At 39.5% G+C, this 19,504-nt stretch overlaps 1 protein-coding gene across 3 annotated transcripts in view; it reads left to right on the top strand.

The window, feature by feature from the left end:
* Positions 1-19,504, top strand: part of DSCAM (DS cell adhesion molecule) — a 475,910-nt gene that overhangs the window by 59,233 nt on the left and 397,173 nt on the right. For all 3 annotated transcript variants that reach the window (XM_030020086.2, XM_030020087.1, XM_030020088.1), the window contains exons 2-3: positions 13,270-13,587; positions 18,217-18,363. In XM_030020086.2, coding sequence (XP_029875946.1) covers positions 13,270-13,587; positions 18,217-18,363 — 465 coding nt within the window. The remainder of the gene's footprint in view (positions 1-13,269; positions 13,588-18,216; positions 18,364-19,504) is intronic.

The following is a 19,504-nucleotide window of genomic DNA, read 5'->3' as shown; positions in this document are numbered from 1 at the left end:
AAGTGGCCGTGCTCCTGAAGGGATTTCTAATCCAGGCACGGGTTTGCTCCACAGAGCCATTTCTAGAGCCCAGAGGTTTGCTCCCTTCAGAGTCATTTGCAAGGGAATGTATTGTCTTGCCTGTGACTCGGGATTCTTTTTCCATTCCTGCATTTTTGAGTGCCCTGACTTGTTCTGCTTCTGCAGGCTTGTGGAATAAGGACTCTTTCTTGGTTAAATCGCTTGCAGTTAAGCTTGAGATGAAAGGGAAAGAATCATGGAAGGGAGGTGGGGGGCAGTAAACTTATGCTTCCTGACTGGAAATGCTCTTATACCACAGTATTATATGATGTGTGATGCAAATGATGCACCACACTAATATTACATTTTGTCCTTGATGTGCTAGTGGTGATGGTGGTGACTTGGTACCATTAAGACTACAGGTTTTGTTCAACATTTCCTAATTAAGAAATACAGTAGACTTCAGTACTACTAGTCTCTAGTAGTGTCTGGAAGGACTCTGGTTTTCAGGCAGCACTGCAGTGGTTGCTCTGCTTATCCACGTGCTCTGCTTATCCCCATGGCCCTGGTGGGCAGGTTTTGCATTTTCCTTTAGCAGGAACTAACAAGTGAGAAAAACGGTGTCTATATTGGAAATAGTGTACCACCAAAACTTTGACCTAATTCTTTCTGTATTTTCTTTTAGTGTCAAGGTATTTAGCAATGTTTCTTAGTGACTTCTTAGAATAAAACCTTGTGCTTTGTATGCTGATGCCTGTCAGCATGTGTTTCAGATTCTCATGCTTGTACTTACTGGATGAGCTCACTGATGGTGTCTGGGTAGAAGCTGTGCATGCTCAGCCAACTGCCAGACCTCCATTCTTCTCTTTCTTTTGGGGCAATATTGTTTCTCCCAGTGCTGAGTCTGTCCAAGGAGAATATACTTTTCCCCACAAGTGGTTGAGCATGGAGGGGGAGTGGGATACAGCTGGGCATCATCCAGATCTTTCCCTCTGTTTTTCTTCTCCTTTTTCTCCTCTCATAGTTTTGGGATAGAGCTTCCTGTGGAACATGTTCAGCCCTGCTTTGGATTTACAGAAACTTTTAGCAGAGTCAACTTTCAGCTCTGATAACAAAGATAGCTTCCAGATTGTAGATGCAGGAGCCCACTGAACTTGTAATCATTACTATCGAGGGCTCCTGAAGGCTTCTTGAAGGCATGAGAGGAATTAGCTGACTTAGCTTTTGTGGGCCACTTTTGAGGATACTTGGTAATAACCATGGTGTGGAATAATGGAACTGAGAGGTTGGGGTTTACAAATATCTTGACATTTTGGGTTTTTTTCCTTCTCTAGCTTCCTATAGCTTGGTGATTGGAAGTCTTGCTTGGTCTGGTAGGACACTAACTCGCAGTAGGGCTCACTCACTCGCTGCAAGTGGAGGTTGCCCACCTGAGAAATCAGAGAGTAAGAACCTATCCCAGAAGGGTGTCCTGGCTTTTTTCTGCATCCAGATGAAAGATCTTGTAGCCTCTGTCTTGCGTGAGTATTAGAGCATTCATCTGGATTGTGGGAAAGATGACAGAGGAGTGACCAGACTGTGGGACTCATAATGTAGCTGACTGCTCTGGTCTAAAATATACCCTCATATAATTTTGTGAAGCATCTTGCCACTTAATTACTTTCACTGAAAATTTTGACCTGTTTTACTTTCATCTTTGTGTGGAAGAGATCTTTTTTGAAATTTTGACTCTTCCGCATAGGTCCAATGAGGAGTATGCTAGCCTTTGCTGTTGTTTAGTTGTAAAACTCTGTTGTCCTGTTAGAACATGATACAGGTGGCCAGCAGGACACTATAAGAAAGCATTAGGCCATCTGCAGCATTTGCAGACAAGCCCCAGACTGAAATCTGTTAGATCTCAGCCAATGAATCCTTGTAAGTAATGACTCTGTTTATGGTTATAATTTTGTAAATCAGTCAAAAGAAAAGCTATACAAATATTGATTAATTCAAATTTTCAGAACTGTGGCACAGCTAATTATCTTTTTCTCTTGTTCATAAAATATTTTTGTAAGGAAAAAAAAAATCTAATGCTCTTCTCCCGTTTCTGTCTGGTTGCTTTTGGTGTTCTTGCAATGTGTTCTTTATGGTAGGAATGCGTGGAGTTGAGGTTATGCATTGGGTCTTGCTTCAAAAAGCAAAGATGTACATTTTTTGCCCCCAAGTTGATAATTATTTATTTGTCTTGTTTTTCAGTTTCTCTCTATTCGCTTAAATAAGGGAAAAGAACCTTACCTACACATCTTACTCTGGTAGTTTGTAGCCCAAACTGGAATGTCTATCCCACAACTACATCTACTCTTTCATACAATCCATTATTGAACACATAATTAAAAGTAAGCATTTAAATCACAAACAGATTATTCCTTTTTAACTGATTAAAGGCTCCCATCACTTGCATCTATTGCATTTGCCACTCAGCATTTGTCTGTGCACTCAGGTCTCTACAGTGCACTCCACCAAAACCCACACTTCTCCGCCTTCCAGAGATGCAACTCATTCGTGGGTTCTGCTTTTTTTTATGGTTTCACCTGAGGACCTTTTCTTTTAAGTGTGGAAGCCTGCTTTGATTTAATGGAAGTATCTGTCCTGTGAGAATGAGAATGTAACACTGCGTGCTTTTTTCTGTAGTGATCATTTTTTGAAGACAAAAACAATTGCATACTTAATTACCTTCATTAGTGGTACTGATTTTGAAACTGATTCAAATGAATACCCCTTTGGAATAAAAAAAAAGGTTGAGCACTGGTACATTGAATCAGAGTTAGCAATTTGAAAAAGCATAATTTTTTTTTTTTTTTTCGTTTTGGTGGACGCATTGCAATTTTAAACTGGCCCTAAAATACTGGCTGCCATTACACAGCACGCTACATAGGAAGCAGTTCTGCACTGGGAGATTATACACAGTGGAAAGAATTTTGGCTTTCTGAATGATGCCAATTATGCAATCATATGTGTTAAAACAGTGCAAAACCTAACCAGCTCATCCATACTTGCCGTAGACTATATTCTTATTTTGATCCCCCCCCCGGCTTTGTACTGCAGTAGCAAGAGTAACAATTTATAAGACTGCTTCAACATTGTTGTGGTTTAACCCCAGCTGGCAACTAAGCACCACACAGCTGCTCGCTCACTCCCTCCACAGTGGGATGGGGAAGAGAATCGGAAGGGTAAAAGTGAGAAAACTTGTGGGCTGAGATAATGACAGTTTAATAAGTAAAGCAAAAGCCGCGCATGCAAGCAAAGCAAAGCAAGGAATTCATTCACCACTTCCCATCGGCAGGCAGGTGTTCAGCCATCCCCAGGAAAGCAGGGCTCTATCATGCATTAATGGTTACTTGGGAAGAGAAATGTCATAACTCTGAATGTCCCCCCCTTCCTCCTTCTTCCCCCAGCTTTATGTGCTGAGCATGACGTCATATGGTCTGGAATATCCCTTGGGTCAGTTGGGGTCAGCTGTCCCAGCTGGGTCCCCTCCCAATTTTTTGTGCCCCCCCAGCCTACTCGCTGGTGGGGTGGGGCAAGAAGCAGAAGAGGCCTTGACTCTGGGTAAGCACTGCTCAGCAATAACTAAAACATCCCTGAATGATCAACACTGTTTTCAGCGCAAATCCAAAACATAGCCCCATACTAGCTACTATGAAGAAAATTAACTCTATCCCAGCCAAAACCAGCACAAGCATCAAAAAGTCAAACATCCAAGAAATGCATCTTGCTTCAAATTTTTTTATTTTACCATATGTTAAGCCAAGTCTCTGGGATGACCAGTGAAAGTAGGCACTTGCTAGAGTGAAGTGAGTGAATAACTCAATTTCTTTGTACAGGACAATTTTGGAATTTTACATTTTGCAAATTAACACACTCCTGATTCCCTCAGAGCCTTTCTTTATATGAGGAAGACATAAATATCTGATAATGGGCCTGTCCCAGTCTTCCTCTATGCTCTCCATCCCAGCTATATTGCTAACCCTTTCTTACTCCCTTACTCTTTCCCCTCAGGGGATGGGAGGAGGCGGAGGATGTCCAGGGGCAGAGGGAAGGCCTCTGCCTGCAACTGCCCCTCAACTCCTGTATTGGGCTTTCACGGCAAGGTTTTGGTAGCGGGGGGCTACAGGGGTGGCTTCTGTGAGAAGCTGCTGGAAGCTTCCCCCATGTCCAACAGAGCCAATGCCAGCCGGCTCCAAGATGGATCTGCCGCTGGGCAAGGCCGAGCCCATCAGTGATGGTAGTAGCGCCTCTGGGAGAACTTATTTAAGAAAGGGGAAAAGTTACTGCACAACAAGAAACTGCAGCTGGAGAAGAGAGGAGTGAGAATATGTGAGAGAAACAGCCCTGCAGACCCCCAGGTCAGTGAAGGAGGGGGAGGAGATGCTCCAGGTGCCGGAGCAGAGATTCCCCTGCAGCCTGTGGGGAAGACCATGGTGAGGCAGGCTGTCCCCCTGCAGCCCAGGGAGGTCCATGGTGGAGCAGATCTCCACCTGCAGCCCGGTGAGGACTCCATGCTGGAGCAGAGGAAGAGTATGAGGAGTCCTGCCCCTGAGGAGGAAGGAGCGGCAGAGACAATGTGTGATGAACTGACCCCAACCCCCATTCCCCATCCTCTTGTGCTGCTGTGGAGGAGGAGGTAGAGAATTCAGGAGTGAAGTTGTGCCTGGGAAGAAGGGAGGGGTGGAGGGAAGGTGTTTTTAAGATTTGGTTTTATTTCTCATTACCCTACTCTGATTTGATTGGTAATAAATTAAATTAATTTTCCCCAAGTCAAGTCTGTTTTGCTCATGATGGTAATTGGCGAGTGATCTGTCCCTGTCCTTATCTTGAGCCATGAGCTTTTTGTTATATTTTCTCTCCCCTCTCCAGCTTAGAAGGGGGAATGATAGAGCAGCTTTGGTGGGCACCTGGCATCCCAGATGCCATCTTCCCCATCACCTCTTTTCTGGGGCACCCTTTGCCACTATGCCTGCATGTCAGGTCTGGGAGGTATGCCTGGCAGGGAGCAATCAGGATTCACTTTGTCATCTGGCTTCATCAGGGTCTCTGATAGTCACTGCGAAGAGAAATCAAGGAGCATTTTGGTCAAATTCAGAGATTTTCAGTTTCAAAGTGCTACTCTGAGGTACACTGGGTCTCTGCCCTTTCCCTGCACTGATTGAGGCTCCTGCAGGTGCTGGGGCTCGCTTCAAGCCAGCAGGTCAGCCTGTCAAGGATGACTAGCAGATCACCCATGCAAAGCTCACGTTTGGACAAGTTAGCATTTTCTAATTGAAAAATTCGTGAAAAAGATTCCTTGCACTTTTGTTTGTTCACTGTTTAGGAGGCCTCTGTAAGAAGTATCAGAAAAATTTGTTTTGTCAGAGCAGTGAATGCTTCAGCATTTGTTGCTGGAATATATATTTTTCTTGGGGAAACAAAAAAAGGTTTTTCTGCCCATTGTTCTCATGAACACCTGTGATCTGACCAGTGCAAAGTTATCTTCCTTTTTGTAGGAGATGACAGCTGCAGACAAAAAATTTGGGATTGTCTTCTGCTTTTCTCAGCAGTTTACAAGAAAGTAACATTGATCAAAGAGGTCAAACTGGCTGCAAGCAAGCAAATGTTTTTGCCTTGCCTTCATTATTAACTTGACTTTAAACTGTTGTGTGTGGTGTTTTATTGGTGCTTTTGTACTTATTTTTACTAGTGTAGTACTTTAATATACTCATCTCTTTCTTAATTACATTTGTAATCTCAAATCAGTTTGTGCAATTGATTTCATTTTGTTTTCCATATTAAAGCTATTTTCTGTGGATTTTAACATTTTCTCACAATTTTTCTTTAGTGTTGTTTTCTCTTTTCTTTGTTCTTTTAGTTCCTTTTAGTAAGGCTTACTTTGGAGCCGGGTCAGAGCATCTTTATCCAGTGCTGTTTTCCTGTTCTCTGTTCTTGGAGATACCTATCTTGCTTCCACCTGAGAGTTATTCCTTGTGTGAGTTGTGTTTTACCGTCCCTCCCCTCAAATAGTGAGGAATATTCAATTCTTACCGATTCAGAGGGGCATATGAAATTCCTCTCCGGCATCAGAATCAAAGCCAAAATCATAAAAGGGCATTCATTTTATCCTTACTCTAATAAAATTTATAATATTTATCAACCTTATGTGTTAGTCATTAGATAAAACCCCTAGAGGGAGACATGATCACAGATGGATTAGTGTAATGCCTCATCACTCTAATCTTTTCACAATAGCTGAAGTAATTTCTCTAGGTCACTTTGCATAGCCTGTTACTTGATAATTGAGTAGTGATAACATTATTGTTTGTAGGTGTCTAATCAGTTTTTTTTCTTTTAAAATAAGGGCTTCTTTTTTTTAATTTGGAAAGGGGAGACATATTGGAGGAAAGGAAAAAAAGCTTATCTAGCCTTTTTTTTTTTTTTTTTTTTTCAGTCATGTTGATACATTATGGAATCTTGGGGGAAAAAAAATAATAAAAAATGTCCTAAATTGTGACATAGCTCACTAACATTACACCCTACCACCCACCCAGACAGTCTTTCTCTGGCTGTGGTCTGCACCGAGTAATCTGCATATTTGTGATTACGTTTGTAATGCTTCTACTACTGGTTTGAAAGGCAGATAAATGCACTCTGAAATGTTTCATTTATCAGTTCTCTGTGTGTGTTTATGCAAAAAGATTATCCTGGCATGCTATATTGTTTGGATGTCGACAGGGTAATTAACCTGTAGTATGATCCTGTTAATTCAGTTTCCTTAAACATAGTTTATTGTTTAGATGTCTTTAGCCATTTTCTTACAAATTTTTTTTTTTTTTTTTTTTTTTTACATGAATTCCGTTAAGTTGTCTTACAAAATATTTGTCTTTTACCTTACGGTGAATAATCAATACTTTATTTTCCCCTGTAATGAGGATTTCAATATTTTTCACTGATCATATGGAAAATCAGGCTTAAAGTCTGTTCTTTAAATTTCTCAATTATTTTGTTATATTTGGGTCCCAAAATTTCACAGAGAAGCTCAACCTCTAAAAAGCAAATGCATATTTCCTTAATGCCAAGTGGAATTCTCCTGTAGATGTGCATACTTTTGTCTTAGCCTTAAATAAAACAAGATGCAAAGGCATTCAAAGGAAGGGTAAAGTCTACCTAAGAGCTGTATGTTTTTAAGGGTTGTGAGCAAGATGATGTTTTCTTGTTTGCTTCCTACTCTGATTTCAGGCCAGTGAAAAAGTAGCTGTCTCACTGATACCAGTTCTCTCATGAGATAGGGGATCCTGAGGAGTTCCTTTAAAAATCCTTCCTTGAGTGTTAGCATCCTTTTGACTTCCACCAGTCCTGTTAGCTTTTCCTTCCTTTTCCTTCCATTTTGGCAGATAATCTCTCTTTTCTGCCTCTCTTCCCACCCCTCCCACCCCCATTTTAGGGGTGAAGGGGAACATCTTTGTCTTTTTTTGCTGTGATTCTACTATTGCTTTTTATGTGCCACCTTCCCCCACCAAAATAAAAACAAAACCACAAAAAAAGCTTTGCTTTTAAATTTCCTGAAACCTGGAGAAGTATTGTGGAATTGCTGGCGTCAGAACTGGCAAAGGATGTGATGCTTTGAAAGACGGAGAGTTGTCCTAATCTCTCTCTAACTGGTGGAGATGAAGGACCAAGAGAAGTGAGTGATTTGCACCACCAAAGTGGGATCTAAACTGCCTTTAGGCTGTGTTTGTCATCCCACATTAGCTGTGCAGGAGGTTCAGAAAAGCTGCTCTCCTAACCTAGGCACAATACCTGGGGTCTCTCAGGAAAAGGCATCTTCCAGAAGGCACACAGACTGTTGGTATTTTTTTGTTTTTCTTAAACTTTGATTGGAGCTTGATGCATTGATAAGACTACCTGGGTTCCTAGTCACTTAACTGCTCAAGGGACAGTGTCACATCTTGCTTTGCACATACTTTATGTGGCTGAGAAGATGCCTGCAGCAAATTTTCCCGTCAGCTTTTCCTGGAGTTTACTGTCCCATCATGGTAGAAAGCGGTCCCAGGCGGTTACCATTCCAAGCGCAGACTGCAAGAGTCAGCACCAGAAAAAAGCTTTCTGAAAAAGGGGTGTTCTTGGATCGCTGATTTCTGACAGAGGCAAAGTTTAGGCTTTATTCTATACTGTCCTTTTTTATTTTTTTTTTATTTTTATTTTTATTCTTCATGTTTTTATTATACTCCTTGGGTTTGCTTCTAGGTTTCTTTGTTTATGTTGCTGGTATATAACAGTGAGAAATTCTTAAATTTTAAGGTGACACCTTATATGTTCTATTAAATCTAAAGAAAATACTTTATTGTTGCCCATTCATCAATCACAACATCACTGAGGAGAAAAGGAGAGGAAATATTACTGTCCAGGGCCGTGGCAAACCTGACGTTCCACTGCAAGAGAGTTAAGGCTGTTGCTATAAACCTTCTGTAGTGCAGGATAGAAGTCAACTGCTTAATTACATAATTTATCTTTTCTACTTTGATTTTTATTTTATCTAAATAATCTCAGTGGTCTCTTTGCTCCAGACTTTCACTTTGATTCATATCTTTTATTTTATCTATATAAATATTTCATGCTGGATTTGATTAATCAAAGGGATGAGAAATAATTTCCCCTCTGTTTTGAAAGTGAAACTTTACCGTTGCATAAGCATTACAGGAATAGTATTTAGCCTTTGAAAAGGACAGGGAAGGTAATTTAAATATAAGTATCAATTAATTGTTCAGAGATATTTTATCAATATTTTTGAATATGTTGAATTGTCTGTTGCCCAAAGGTATTTCAGTTCTTTCAAGAACTGAAGAGAAACCTGGGGCTTTAAGTGGTCAATTGCAGAATATGGAAAGAGGGCTTTGGAATACTGTGAGGCACAAAAAACTAGCTTAAAAAATCACAAGCGTGTTATTTAAACTTAATAAAACATGAAAGAGAACATGATGAGAAGGAAATGCACAACACCAAGCCTCTGCATGGCATTTTGGCACCGAGTTGAACAGATATAAATTTTTCTTACGTTACATGCAAACTCCATGAAAGTTTTCACTTTAGGTGTCATTGTGGTAAAGTTTCTTAAAGGTGAAGCAGTCTGAAGGGGGACATAGAGAATGGTGGAGAAAGGGAAGAGGAGGACCTCCTCCAGTTTCACAGTTTGCTTTTGCTTGTCATCTTTCATCTCTTTGTTGCGGCTGATGCTGATCCCTTCAGGACATGAGATCCTACACAGAGCAAGCCCAAGCCTGATCCAGTGTAGTAGTTTAAGTGTAGCATCTTCTCTCTTATGTCTTAGTGACACCTCCTTCTGCCCATTAAAAAGGAGGATTGTGGAGCACCCGTTTCAGCCTGTTTTGTCTTGTGTAATATAGAATGAAGCCTTGACAAATGGCACCCTTACAGGCAGAAATATCAGAAGTGTTATTTGCTAGGCCCTTATAAAAGACCTTCAAGTGCACAGCAGGTATATATGTAGGAGCTGCAACACCCTGGAGACCTGGAGGAAGGAGTGATGTGCCAGAAAAGAGTAAAGGTCACCTCTGTACGAACCAAAAAAGCAAGTTCAGTCCTAGCTATGCCAATAGGTATGGGTATAGCAATGCAAAGCCCAGCCTAGATCTTTATACCTATCTCTGTCCAGTCTGGTTACATCTACCCAGACTGGCTATACAGTGCTCAGTCTCACTTTCGGTTTCTGAGTGTGATCAACTTGCAGCCCCACTGACCAGCTTGTCGTGAGATAAGCCAGTTTACTTGACTGGAGATTTCTCAAGTGCTAAAAGAAATTTTGTATCTGGCTGGCATATTCAGCACTTTGCTAGGCACAATGCAGTAGCACTGTCTCCCCTGAAAAGCAGGAGAAATTTTCTTGGCTATTATACTTTGTCAGTTCTCCTTATTGCTTCAAGTAGTTGAGTCTAAGGCATTTTGACTACACTTGCAAAAAAATGTATCCTTCCCTCCGTCCCTCCTTTGTTGTACGAGTAAGATAATAGTATCTATTTAACCTGAGATTCAAGAAGTGTCGCTTGTCATGTGTCTATTGATCTGTTAAACTGTTTATGTGCTCCTTTAACCACACAGTTAAGGGCATAGGTCTTTGCCTCATTGCCCTGAAGTGCTTGCACGTGCAGACTGTCACCTTGTCATTTCAGTTGGGGCATCCACTGAGTGCTGCTGAGATGCAGGCTGCCTCCTCTTTCCTTCAAGTATTACTGGTTTCAGCAATAAATAAACCTTGTTCAGGAGGAATCTTTGACTTTCCTTCCCTTGGACTGCTAACTGATGTCATCTCTTTGAAAATGCTGATGTCATCTCTGTCCAGACCAAGCGTAGTCAGACTCAACTGCAAGCCATTTCAGTTCTGGCTTAGAGGTGTTGCAGAGCTCCATTCCTGCAGAGCAGGCTGTGGGGCCAGACCTGTGCCTGTTTGCTTGGGCTCTTGCAATTTTAGCCATTGTTCTGGTGACAAAATACTTCAAAAACCTTGTTTTCAGAATAGCATTTAGGCAGTTGGTAGAACCTGTCTGATTTTTTTTCCCCTTCTAGTCTTACCTTTTTTTTTTTTTTTTTTTTTTTTTGTTCTTGAGGTATTTCTCTTCACTGTTTTACATCTATAACTCTCATCAACTTTCCCTACTGCTCTCCCTTGCAACTTTTAGTCTGAGCTTGCTTCTGCTTACTGTAAAATACGCTGTTTAGTTAGATCATATTTTACCATTAAGTAACATATAATTACATATCGTCTTTGACTTGTCTCAGTTTCAATTAGGTTTTGATATATCACTTGTTCTGCTATTCAGCTAATCACTTTCTTCCTATGAAATGTTGCAGAGAAATATCTTTTTAATAAAAGATTCTGAAATCCCATTTTTGTTGTCAAATGTATCCAAGTAGCTTACACATTGTTTTCCACCACAAAACGCATCTGGATTGTCAGCATTGTGTGTATATATGTGTGTATTATAGCACTGCAATTATTTTCCAGGGATCTTAGTGTGTTTGTGTCTGCTGTTAAGAAGAATGTGTACCAGATGCTCTTTTAAAATGAAGCACTATTGTATAGGCTGATGGATGGAAAGTTTGTCAAAAGTAGTGAAAGCTTCTACAGGGGATACAAAGCAGCTGGAAAAAATCATTGTTATGTGCTGCTAGTATGAGTCTCTAGTTCAGCTGTGCTGCATTTTGATTAGAAAGATTCTGTGGAAGTGTCAAACATAGTTCCTGATATTCTCTATTTTTATGGTGTTTGCAATTTGGTATTCACCTCTTTATTCTCGGCCAGCAAATCTACCAGTTTTACGTGAATGTCTGTTAAGAAGCAGTATAGCCTAATAAAAGCTGGCAAATGTGAACTGTATTTATTACTTCTGTGTGAATGTCTTGTTGGGCAATGGAAATTAAAATGCCCTGTTGATTGTTTCACTTGTATTTGTACAGAATAGCTTGTACAGCAGATGAACAATGCCAAATTTTAGTTCTCTATTATGTTACCAACAATACTGTTCTCTGCTTCAAAGTACAACTATAATTAGAAATGTGATTATGTAAAAATGGCACCATCTTATTCAGCCCTGCTTCTTTCTGTGCTTAGTCCTATTATGCCTATTTTTGCTTTCCAAATACCCAAGTCTCTCCTAGGGCTGCGCCAACTAGGAAGAACTTGTTTCTTGCGAGGGACTTTATTCTGTACTAGCACCTGTCTCATCTATATGCAGGGAGTTGTCAGCTCCAGTGCTTGAGATTTCTTCTTTCTGAATCTCCACGTCCTTTTCATCCTGCTCTGTGATGCCCGTTTGTCTGGCTGCCTCCTGCATTGCTTCAGGAGGGTCTCTCTTACTTTTTTCTTTCTAGGGATTCCCAGAGCCAGTTCCGCTCTCTTTTTGAGGTCGTCTCTCCTGATGGTCAATATCAAGATGATATTTAGGAGATAATATCTTCCCACCTAATATCTCCTCAAGATGTCAAAAGAGAGAAGGAAAAAATAGTCCATTTTGTGCTCCAAGCTACTGTAAGACTAAGTGGCAGAGATAGACAAGGAATTTCATGACTTAGCGTTGGGATTGCAAGTTATTTCTGCAGGACAAGAGCATCCATCTTGTGCAAATGAAGGCTAACCTTGAAATCTGTCTCATTGATGTTCACTTGGGCCTGATGCACTATGGTCACCTTTTCAAAAACTTACTCCTTACCAGACTTGCTTTAGAAAATCATGTCAGAATGTACTGCATTCAAGGTATAGTGAAATATGCAAATTTCTATGTTTGTGTCAACCAAAAATGGAAGTTTTTTTACAAGTAAGCAGTATATGCAAATGTACAGCACAGTGGTGGTATTGGTAATGTTTCCTACCGTTTATTGGAAAACAAAAATCATGCCTTATGCTGATACGTTCTCGGACAGAGAGGGTTAGGAAGGTATTTTGGATGAAATGTTAGGGAACCTTCAAGCCAGTGGGAGCCTTCAGGCCCTCTGGGTAACAGCTGAATAGCCCATGGCAGAAGTGTTCAGAAGAATGAGGGCTAATCTTGTGCTCTGACCAATACCAACTTTTTTCAGTGTTACAGAATCTGTGGTTTAAGATTGGGAGGGCGACTACAGTCACAGGGATGGCAGAACCAAGATTATCATAAGCATGCTTTGTACCTAGGTTTATAGGTCTTTGTTAGAAAGATCTGACCAAATTATATAATTTATTTATTAAGTTTTATCTGTATTAAGTATAGGTATCTATTATTATTAAGGAATTATGGGGATTTTTTTCATTGTTTGCTCAGGGTTTTTTTTTATTACTTTATAAATTGTTTTGCCATGGAAAGACTGAAAAAATAAGTTTATAAATGCTAACAGAAACTGCCTGTATTCCAGGCAGAAATCTAGTTGCTAGAAATTTCATGGAAGTAGATTACTGTTGGATTTTTGCTGGCCTTACAAAGAACGCTACATCAGCAGATGCAAAAGTGATCGGATCTGTTTCAGTTTACACTACAAAGAAAGAGATTTCCCATTTTATTTTTGGATGTAAACCACTTAGTGTGTTTAATCTGGGGATATTTTCTTCTAAAATGAGAAACATTTTATTAGAGCTTGCATTAGGATCCAGATGTTTTGATTACCTTCCCTAGGCATTGCGTTTGGTTTTGTGGCAAGTAACAGTCAAATTGTTTTGTGTGTATCTGATATTTCTTAGGTTTTCAAGGTCTGTTCTTTTTCTTTTTTGTCTTGCAGTTTTCAGTGAAGATCTACACGCCAGTCTATATTTTGTCAATGCATCTCTGCAAGAGGTAGTGTTTGCTAGCACCACAGGGACATTGGTACCCTGTCCAGCAGCAGGGATCCCCCCTGTGACGCTCAGATGGTACCTAGCAACGGGCGAGGAGATCTACGATGTCCCAGGGATCCGCCACGTCCACCCCAATGGCACTCTCCAAATTTTCCCCTTCCCTCCTTCAAGCTTTAATAACTTAATCCATGATAACACTTACTATTGCACAGCTGAAAATCCTTCAGGGAAAATCAGAAGTCAGGATGTTCACATTAAGGCTGGTAAGTACAGTCTTTTATTGGGTTCAAATGGGATTGAGGAGGGAGGAAACTTGGGTGTTTCAAAGAGTAGCAGCAGCTGTGAATCAAAGGAGATCAGCCAGAAGTGTAGTCTCTGAAGTCTTCACAATATTAAGTAAAACAGTGGATTCTTCCCTCTCATCCCTGTTCTGATTTATTTTGGTGGAGAAAAGTTAGTTTTTCAAAGATCATAATCAGTTGGGCTTCTGCACAAATATAGGGAAAAAATGAACAGATAATGAAATCATTAATCAGACCATCCTTACTCATTAAAGAGCTGTGAGAGAAAAAGATGCAGTCTTTGGATTTTGTATAGGGGTTGAAAGAAAAGAGGAATGCTTGCCTAATCACATCCCTTCTCATTTGCTTGTACTCAGTTGTGCTTTGTTTTGAGAGAGAAACTCGTGTCCCATGTAATGATTCAGCAACTGATGTTGGTCCATAGGCAGTGCTTTCTGTTTAAGTGAAAAGATGCAAATGAGCATAATGGTTTTGCGTCTGTTTTCTATACTGACTCTGTGCAGACTGGGTCAGCCAGCAGAGAATTAGAGTAGGATCAAAATCAGGCCTTTTGTTACAACACATAAACACATGATTGCATAGTTTTTGAAGGTTTTGTCTACCCATTTTTGTTAATTAAAATATTCAAACAAACAAACAAAAGCTAGTCTGGGAGCTGACCCTTGGCTAATGCAAATCTTCATAACCTCTTTGTTGTTGGTGGAGCTATGCTAGTCTTTTCTCAGAAAAGAAGTATCTTTCCTTTGGAGATAGGCCTTCACGGGAGTTACATAGGGAAAACTGAACAGTTAGCAAGTAGATCTGTCTGTGACTCTCTTTTTAAATGAGAGAATGTATTCTCTTCTTAACAATAAATTAACATTCAGAGATCTGTAGTTTGTAGACAATTAGAAGGCAAGAATAAAAAAACAGGTTTCCATGAAATTCATCTGCCTTATTAAAATTTTAGTCTAGAAAAGTGGGTTTTCTTGCACGAGAAGTGACTAGTAGAAGCAAGTTCACATTACGTATATGTGGAGTTTCTATAATGGTCTATGCTTCTTCCAAAAATGTTTAGTTGTCCACAGATCAAAAAAAATTGAAAACCAAAGATTCATAAGAATACATAGTAACCAACTTTATGTTTGGAACTTGGTTCTGGTTTTTGTGCTTTTGGTTTTACTTTAATGGATTTGTGGACAAGTTGTCTGGCAGAATTATATTTAGAGAGAACATAATATTTTTTTGTCCTTTGTGGATTTGTTAATGTATCTGAATTTTGAGCATCTTTTAGGCAGTATTTTTTCCACTATTAGTTTCCAATTTTTCTATTTCTTTGATAAACTTACATGGTGATGTAGAGGAGGCTAAAACTTGCAGCATTGCTGGCTAAGGCTCTGAACTGGTGTTCATTTAGTTGTAAAAGCATATGATATAGATGACGGGATGCAGCTATGTCTGTTGCTCAGCATTGACCTATTTATCCATGGAACCCCAAAGAAGTCTTCCCGCTCTGCTTGAGAAATAAACATTGCGAATGGAAGGACCTGACAAAAAGGCTTTGCAGTAGGTGGCTGTAGCTGTTTGACTCATAAGCTAACAACTCTTTTTGGCCAAGTCAGAAATGCCCCTTTTACCCCTTTTCCTTCCCTTTTTAGCCTTTTAACCCTGAGCCATTCATTTCTCCATATGATTCAATTTCTCAGCTAATCTGAGGTTTGGATAACAAGTTAAACAAGTCCCCTTCCTTCATATGAATTGATATTGTGTGTCAGAGCTGTCATTGTGCTGATGGCAGAAAATAGCTGTTAGTGAGTATCTTTTCCAAAGGCTTGTGTAATCCCCCAATCATAGGAAAATACAATTTTTGAGAGAGTCTTCTGTGCATAGCAGTACGTGTATTTTATGTTCAGATGATAAACCCTGTGTTGCTCAAATATGAAGTGATAAACTTCATTTGTGTGTTACTTTCAATTATATTTCTGTTCATGTGAATTCTGTATACAGTTTCACATTGGCCCTAATTAGCCTGATTTTGGGGGGCCTTTTCTAATCTCTTTTCTTCTCCATCTCCTCCTCCTTCCAGTGCCCTCCAACAGCAGTAGGATTTCCTAGGAATACAGAAGCAATCAGTGGAGCATACGATCATAGCACAGTCATACAAAGACTAATATAGCTCTGCCCATACTTACAGTCAACCTGAGAAAGTCTGAAGCAGATATAAGGGTTCCAGCTCACAGATGATTGTAATTGTGGTTTTGTATGTAACTTTGCATATAATGCAACACACATCCCCAGCGCCCAGAAAACCATAACCCGCACACCTAGACACCTAAACCTAAACCTCTTCCAGGCCAGTCCCACGTGGGAGTAAAGGTGCATATCTCCATTTCATCTTCAAGCTTTCCTGTGCAATCAAGGCAGGGAAGAATATATCTTTTTAGCAAAGGCTGAAATTCTCATATAAATTCATGACCTGGGGACTTGGGATTTAAAAAAAAAAAAAAAAATCAGAAAGTAATTCACGGGAACTGGCAAAACTATGATCTGGAAATAACTGAGGGGCCTCTGAAATCACAACAATGTAAACTTTTAAAGCAAGGAAATGAATAAACCTCTTTCCAGTTTTTGTGTCCCACATAGGGTTTCTGGGTTTGCTTTTACTGAAATGATCAGCTGGACAGATTTTCAAAATGGCCAACTGTTCTGAAAAAATAGAAAGACCTTCAGCAGTGTGTTAGGATATTACTGCTAAACAAGCCTTTTCTGTACATGATGGTTGGAGCATGAGCATTAGACAAAAGTCAGCCTCATTAAGATGATCTCTCTGCCATTCCCGCCAGTGTAGAACAAGATTAGGGGGCTGCTTCATCACAGGGCAGCCAGTGTTGTAAAGTCACTGCGTTAAAGATGCTTATAATATCAGTTCAGCACTTATTACAGGGTTAAGAAACTTAACGTTTGATTTAAAATAAATTATTGTCTTTTTTAAAAATTAGTGGTGTCTCTCATCATAGAAGATGGATTTGTTTTGTTTTTAAAAAGATATCTAATTTAAAATTAGATTTATTTACTTTTGGTTAGATTTCCTAACTGTTATATTGCTATAGTCTTGTTTGGAATGGAGAACTTCAGTCTTCCTTTTTGCAGAGGTAGCACTGGACTTGAAAACCTGATGCTGTTTGCATTTGTGAAAACTACAGTTACGTTTCAGTACTCTGCCTTTTTTTCCTGAAATACATTGTAAGTCAGGCTAGCATTTAGAAATTCCAGTGTTCCTGATGTATAGAAATACTTTTATAAACTCTGCAAAGGATTTACTGACTCTTCAGTCTAGAATCAATGTGGTTAAAGGTAATTGGTAGAGCTTGGTATATGTTTGTGGGCAGGATATGTAGGCAAGAAATGGGACTGTAATGTGGCAGGTCAGCATTGCTGACTTGGTTACACTGCTGCACTGGGGTTGTTCTTCCCAATAACTTTTACCTTCAGGCATATACATGCCTCAGACACACATGTCATTTTTGCAATACATTCACCCCCATTTTCATTGAAACTGTTTGTCACTTCAAGATATGTAACTTTGTTCATCACCTCAGATATACAACTGTGTTGGCTGTGGTGGTTTCTTTCTTTGCACCTTGATCTTATGGTCCTGTGGAGAGTCTATGCTGCTGCTTGTCCTTCCTGCCTTACCCATTTATTTCTTGTATTAGACAACATCTGTTTCTTCACTGCTCTACCACCTTCTCCATTAACTGTTGCTCACAGGATTTTTCACCCCTCATTCTTCGTTGAAATGTTTCAGTGCCAGGATTTTCCTTCTTTCCATTCTGCTACCCAATGCAACTTCATCTCATCCTAGCAATATTAGTTTAGTGTGAAGGATTTCTCCAGTTGGTTTTCTTTCTCTTTGCCCATTAAATTTATGCTTCCAGATGCTAGACAAATGATATCCTGGATCTAAGTGCCCTGATACTGTTTTTTAATACAGCTCTGAATCATAGTTTCTGTTTTCTTACCATTAACCTATTTCTTTCAGTGCTAGTCAATTGAATATAGCTCTCGCCTTACCTATGATCATTTCTCTGTGTTTCTGAGACACCTTGCTTTTTTTCTGGCTGTCACCTCCATCGATTTTCTCCTTCGGTTCTCACTTCTTCAAAATCCTAAGTGACACTGACCTTCTCTTCTACCCTCTGGATGTCTAATTCACACACAGTACTCGTATATACTTTGTACCCTTTGATAGAGCAGAAAACAATTTGTGATGGGAAATGTGGCATGAGAAACTAGACAAGTAATAGAAGGCATAACACCATTTACCCATATAAATATGCACTTCTTACAAAAGTCTTTCTCCTTGCCCTCAGAATTAGGTAGGAGAAGAACACAGAAATATGGTGAAATGCAGATTTTGAGGAAACAAAAAGATCTGGGAATGCTTTCATGTTAATTTGAAACCAGCCTTGCAAAACTGTATCATTTACCGAGACAAAAGAATTTACAACCTGAGTAACTTTCCTGGGAGAACTTTGCAATGCTAACCGAGGAGGTGGATGGGATGTGTGATTATGACTTGTTTAATGACACCTCTTCTTCTGTCTTCAGTTTTACGGGAACCCTATACAGTCCGTGTGGAGGACCAGAAAGCCATGAGAGGCAATGTAGCAGTGTTCAAGTGCATTATCCCCTCCTCTGTGGAGGCATACATCACTGTTGTCTCATGGGAGAAAGACACAGTCTCGCTTGTCTCAGGTAGGCTGTTATGGCTTTCTTTTCCAATTGACAATGGCATCTATGGTGCCTGTTTCCCCCCCCCCCCCCCCCCCCCCCCAGATGCCTGATGTTTACTTTGAGTCAATTATAGCTGAATGGTATGTCATCCTTCCAGTAATGTATTTCATATTAGCATTGCTGCATCCCTATGACTGTGTGTGACATGAAGGTTTTAGACAGCCCTGCTTTTTCTAGCGTGCTTGAGGGGAAAACAACATGGGTTTTGTTTTATATCAGACATAAAACCAGCTTCCTGGTGCTGTGGCAATGGGTTCACATTTTAACTTTGATAAGGAACTCCTACTTGCCAAAGAAATTTGAGTTTCATAAAGCATGTGTTGGGTTGTAATTTTTTTTCAGTAGTAATGTTACTCATAGATTAGAAGAAATCCTGAGTTTAAATCTGTTTGGTTATGTTTAAATGAGGTATGTAATCGATATTTATACTTTCATAACATTTTAATTTCAAATATCTTCATAGATAATACTGGAGGCTTTAGCACACGGTAAACGGTGCTGTAAGCCTAACATATTGAACTGAAACAATCTGTTCTAAAGCAGTTATATGCATTAATCTATTTACTGACAAAGTGAGGCATTGTTCAGGAAGCACAGGGAATTCAGGCAAAGAATATCCAACATTTTAAATCATAAATATTGTAAGAAATTCATGGGAGAAAGTATATGCAGGAAAAATATTTTCAGTATAGTACATATCTAAATTATATATTACACACAGTGCAGCTGTTTTTACACATACAAATGATTTATGTGTCCAAAAATTTGAAATATTTTGTTCTAAGGTAATGCAAAATGAAAAAAAATAGTTTGAGTTAAATGTTGCTGCAGAGTATATTTAAGAATGTGTTTGTGTTTATGATCCTACAATGTGTGGAAATGTTTTTGCACTTCTCAGTATATTAGTAATCTTTCCTTTCTGACAAATGTGGCATTGATGGAAATAGCTGTTTCTATATGACTCATATTATAGATTCTGTTTCTCTATGTGTCTTATTGATTCCTTACATAAGCTTGTTCTATTTTTTTCAAATATATTTCAAATAGCTTTCTAAGGATTTGGTAGATATTTAAGTACCATGTAACTGATGATCAGTTGTCC

This window comes from Aquila chrysaetos, chromosome 7 (genome assembly GCF_900496995.4).
Source record: "Aquila chrysaetos chrysaetos chromosome 7, bAquChr1.4, whole genome shotgun sequence".
NCBI classification, from domain to species: Eukaryota; Metazoa; Chordata; class Aves; order Accipitriformes; family Accipitridae; genus Aquila; species Aquila chrysaetos.
This window is presented reverse-complemented; position numbering and strand designations above follow the sequence as displayed.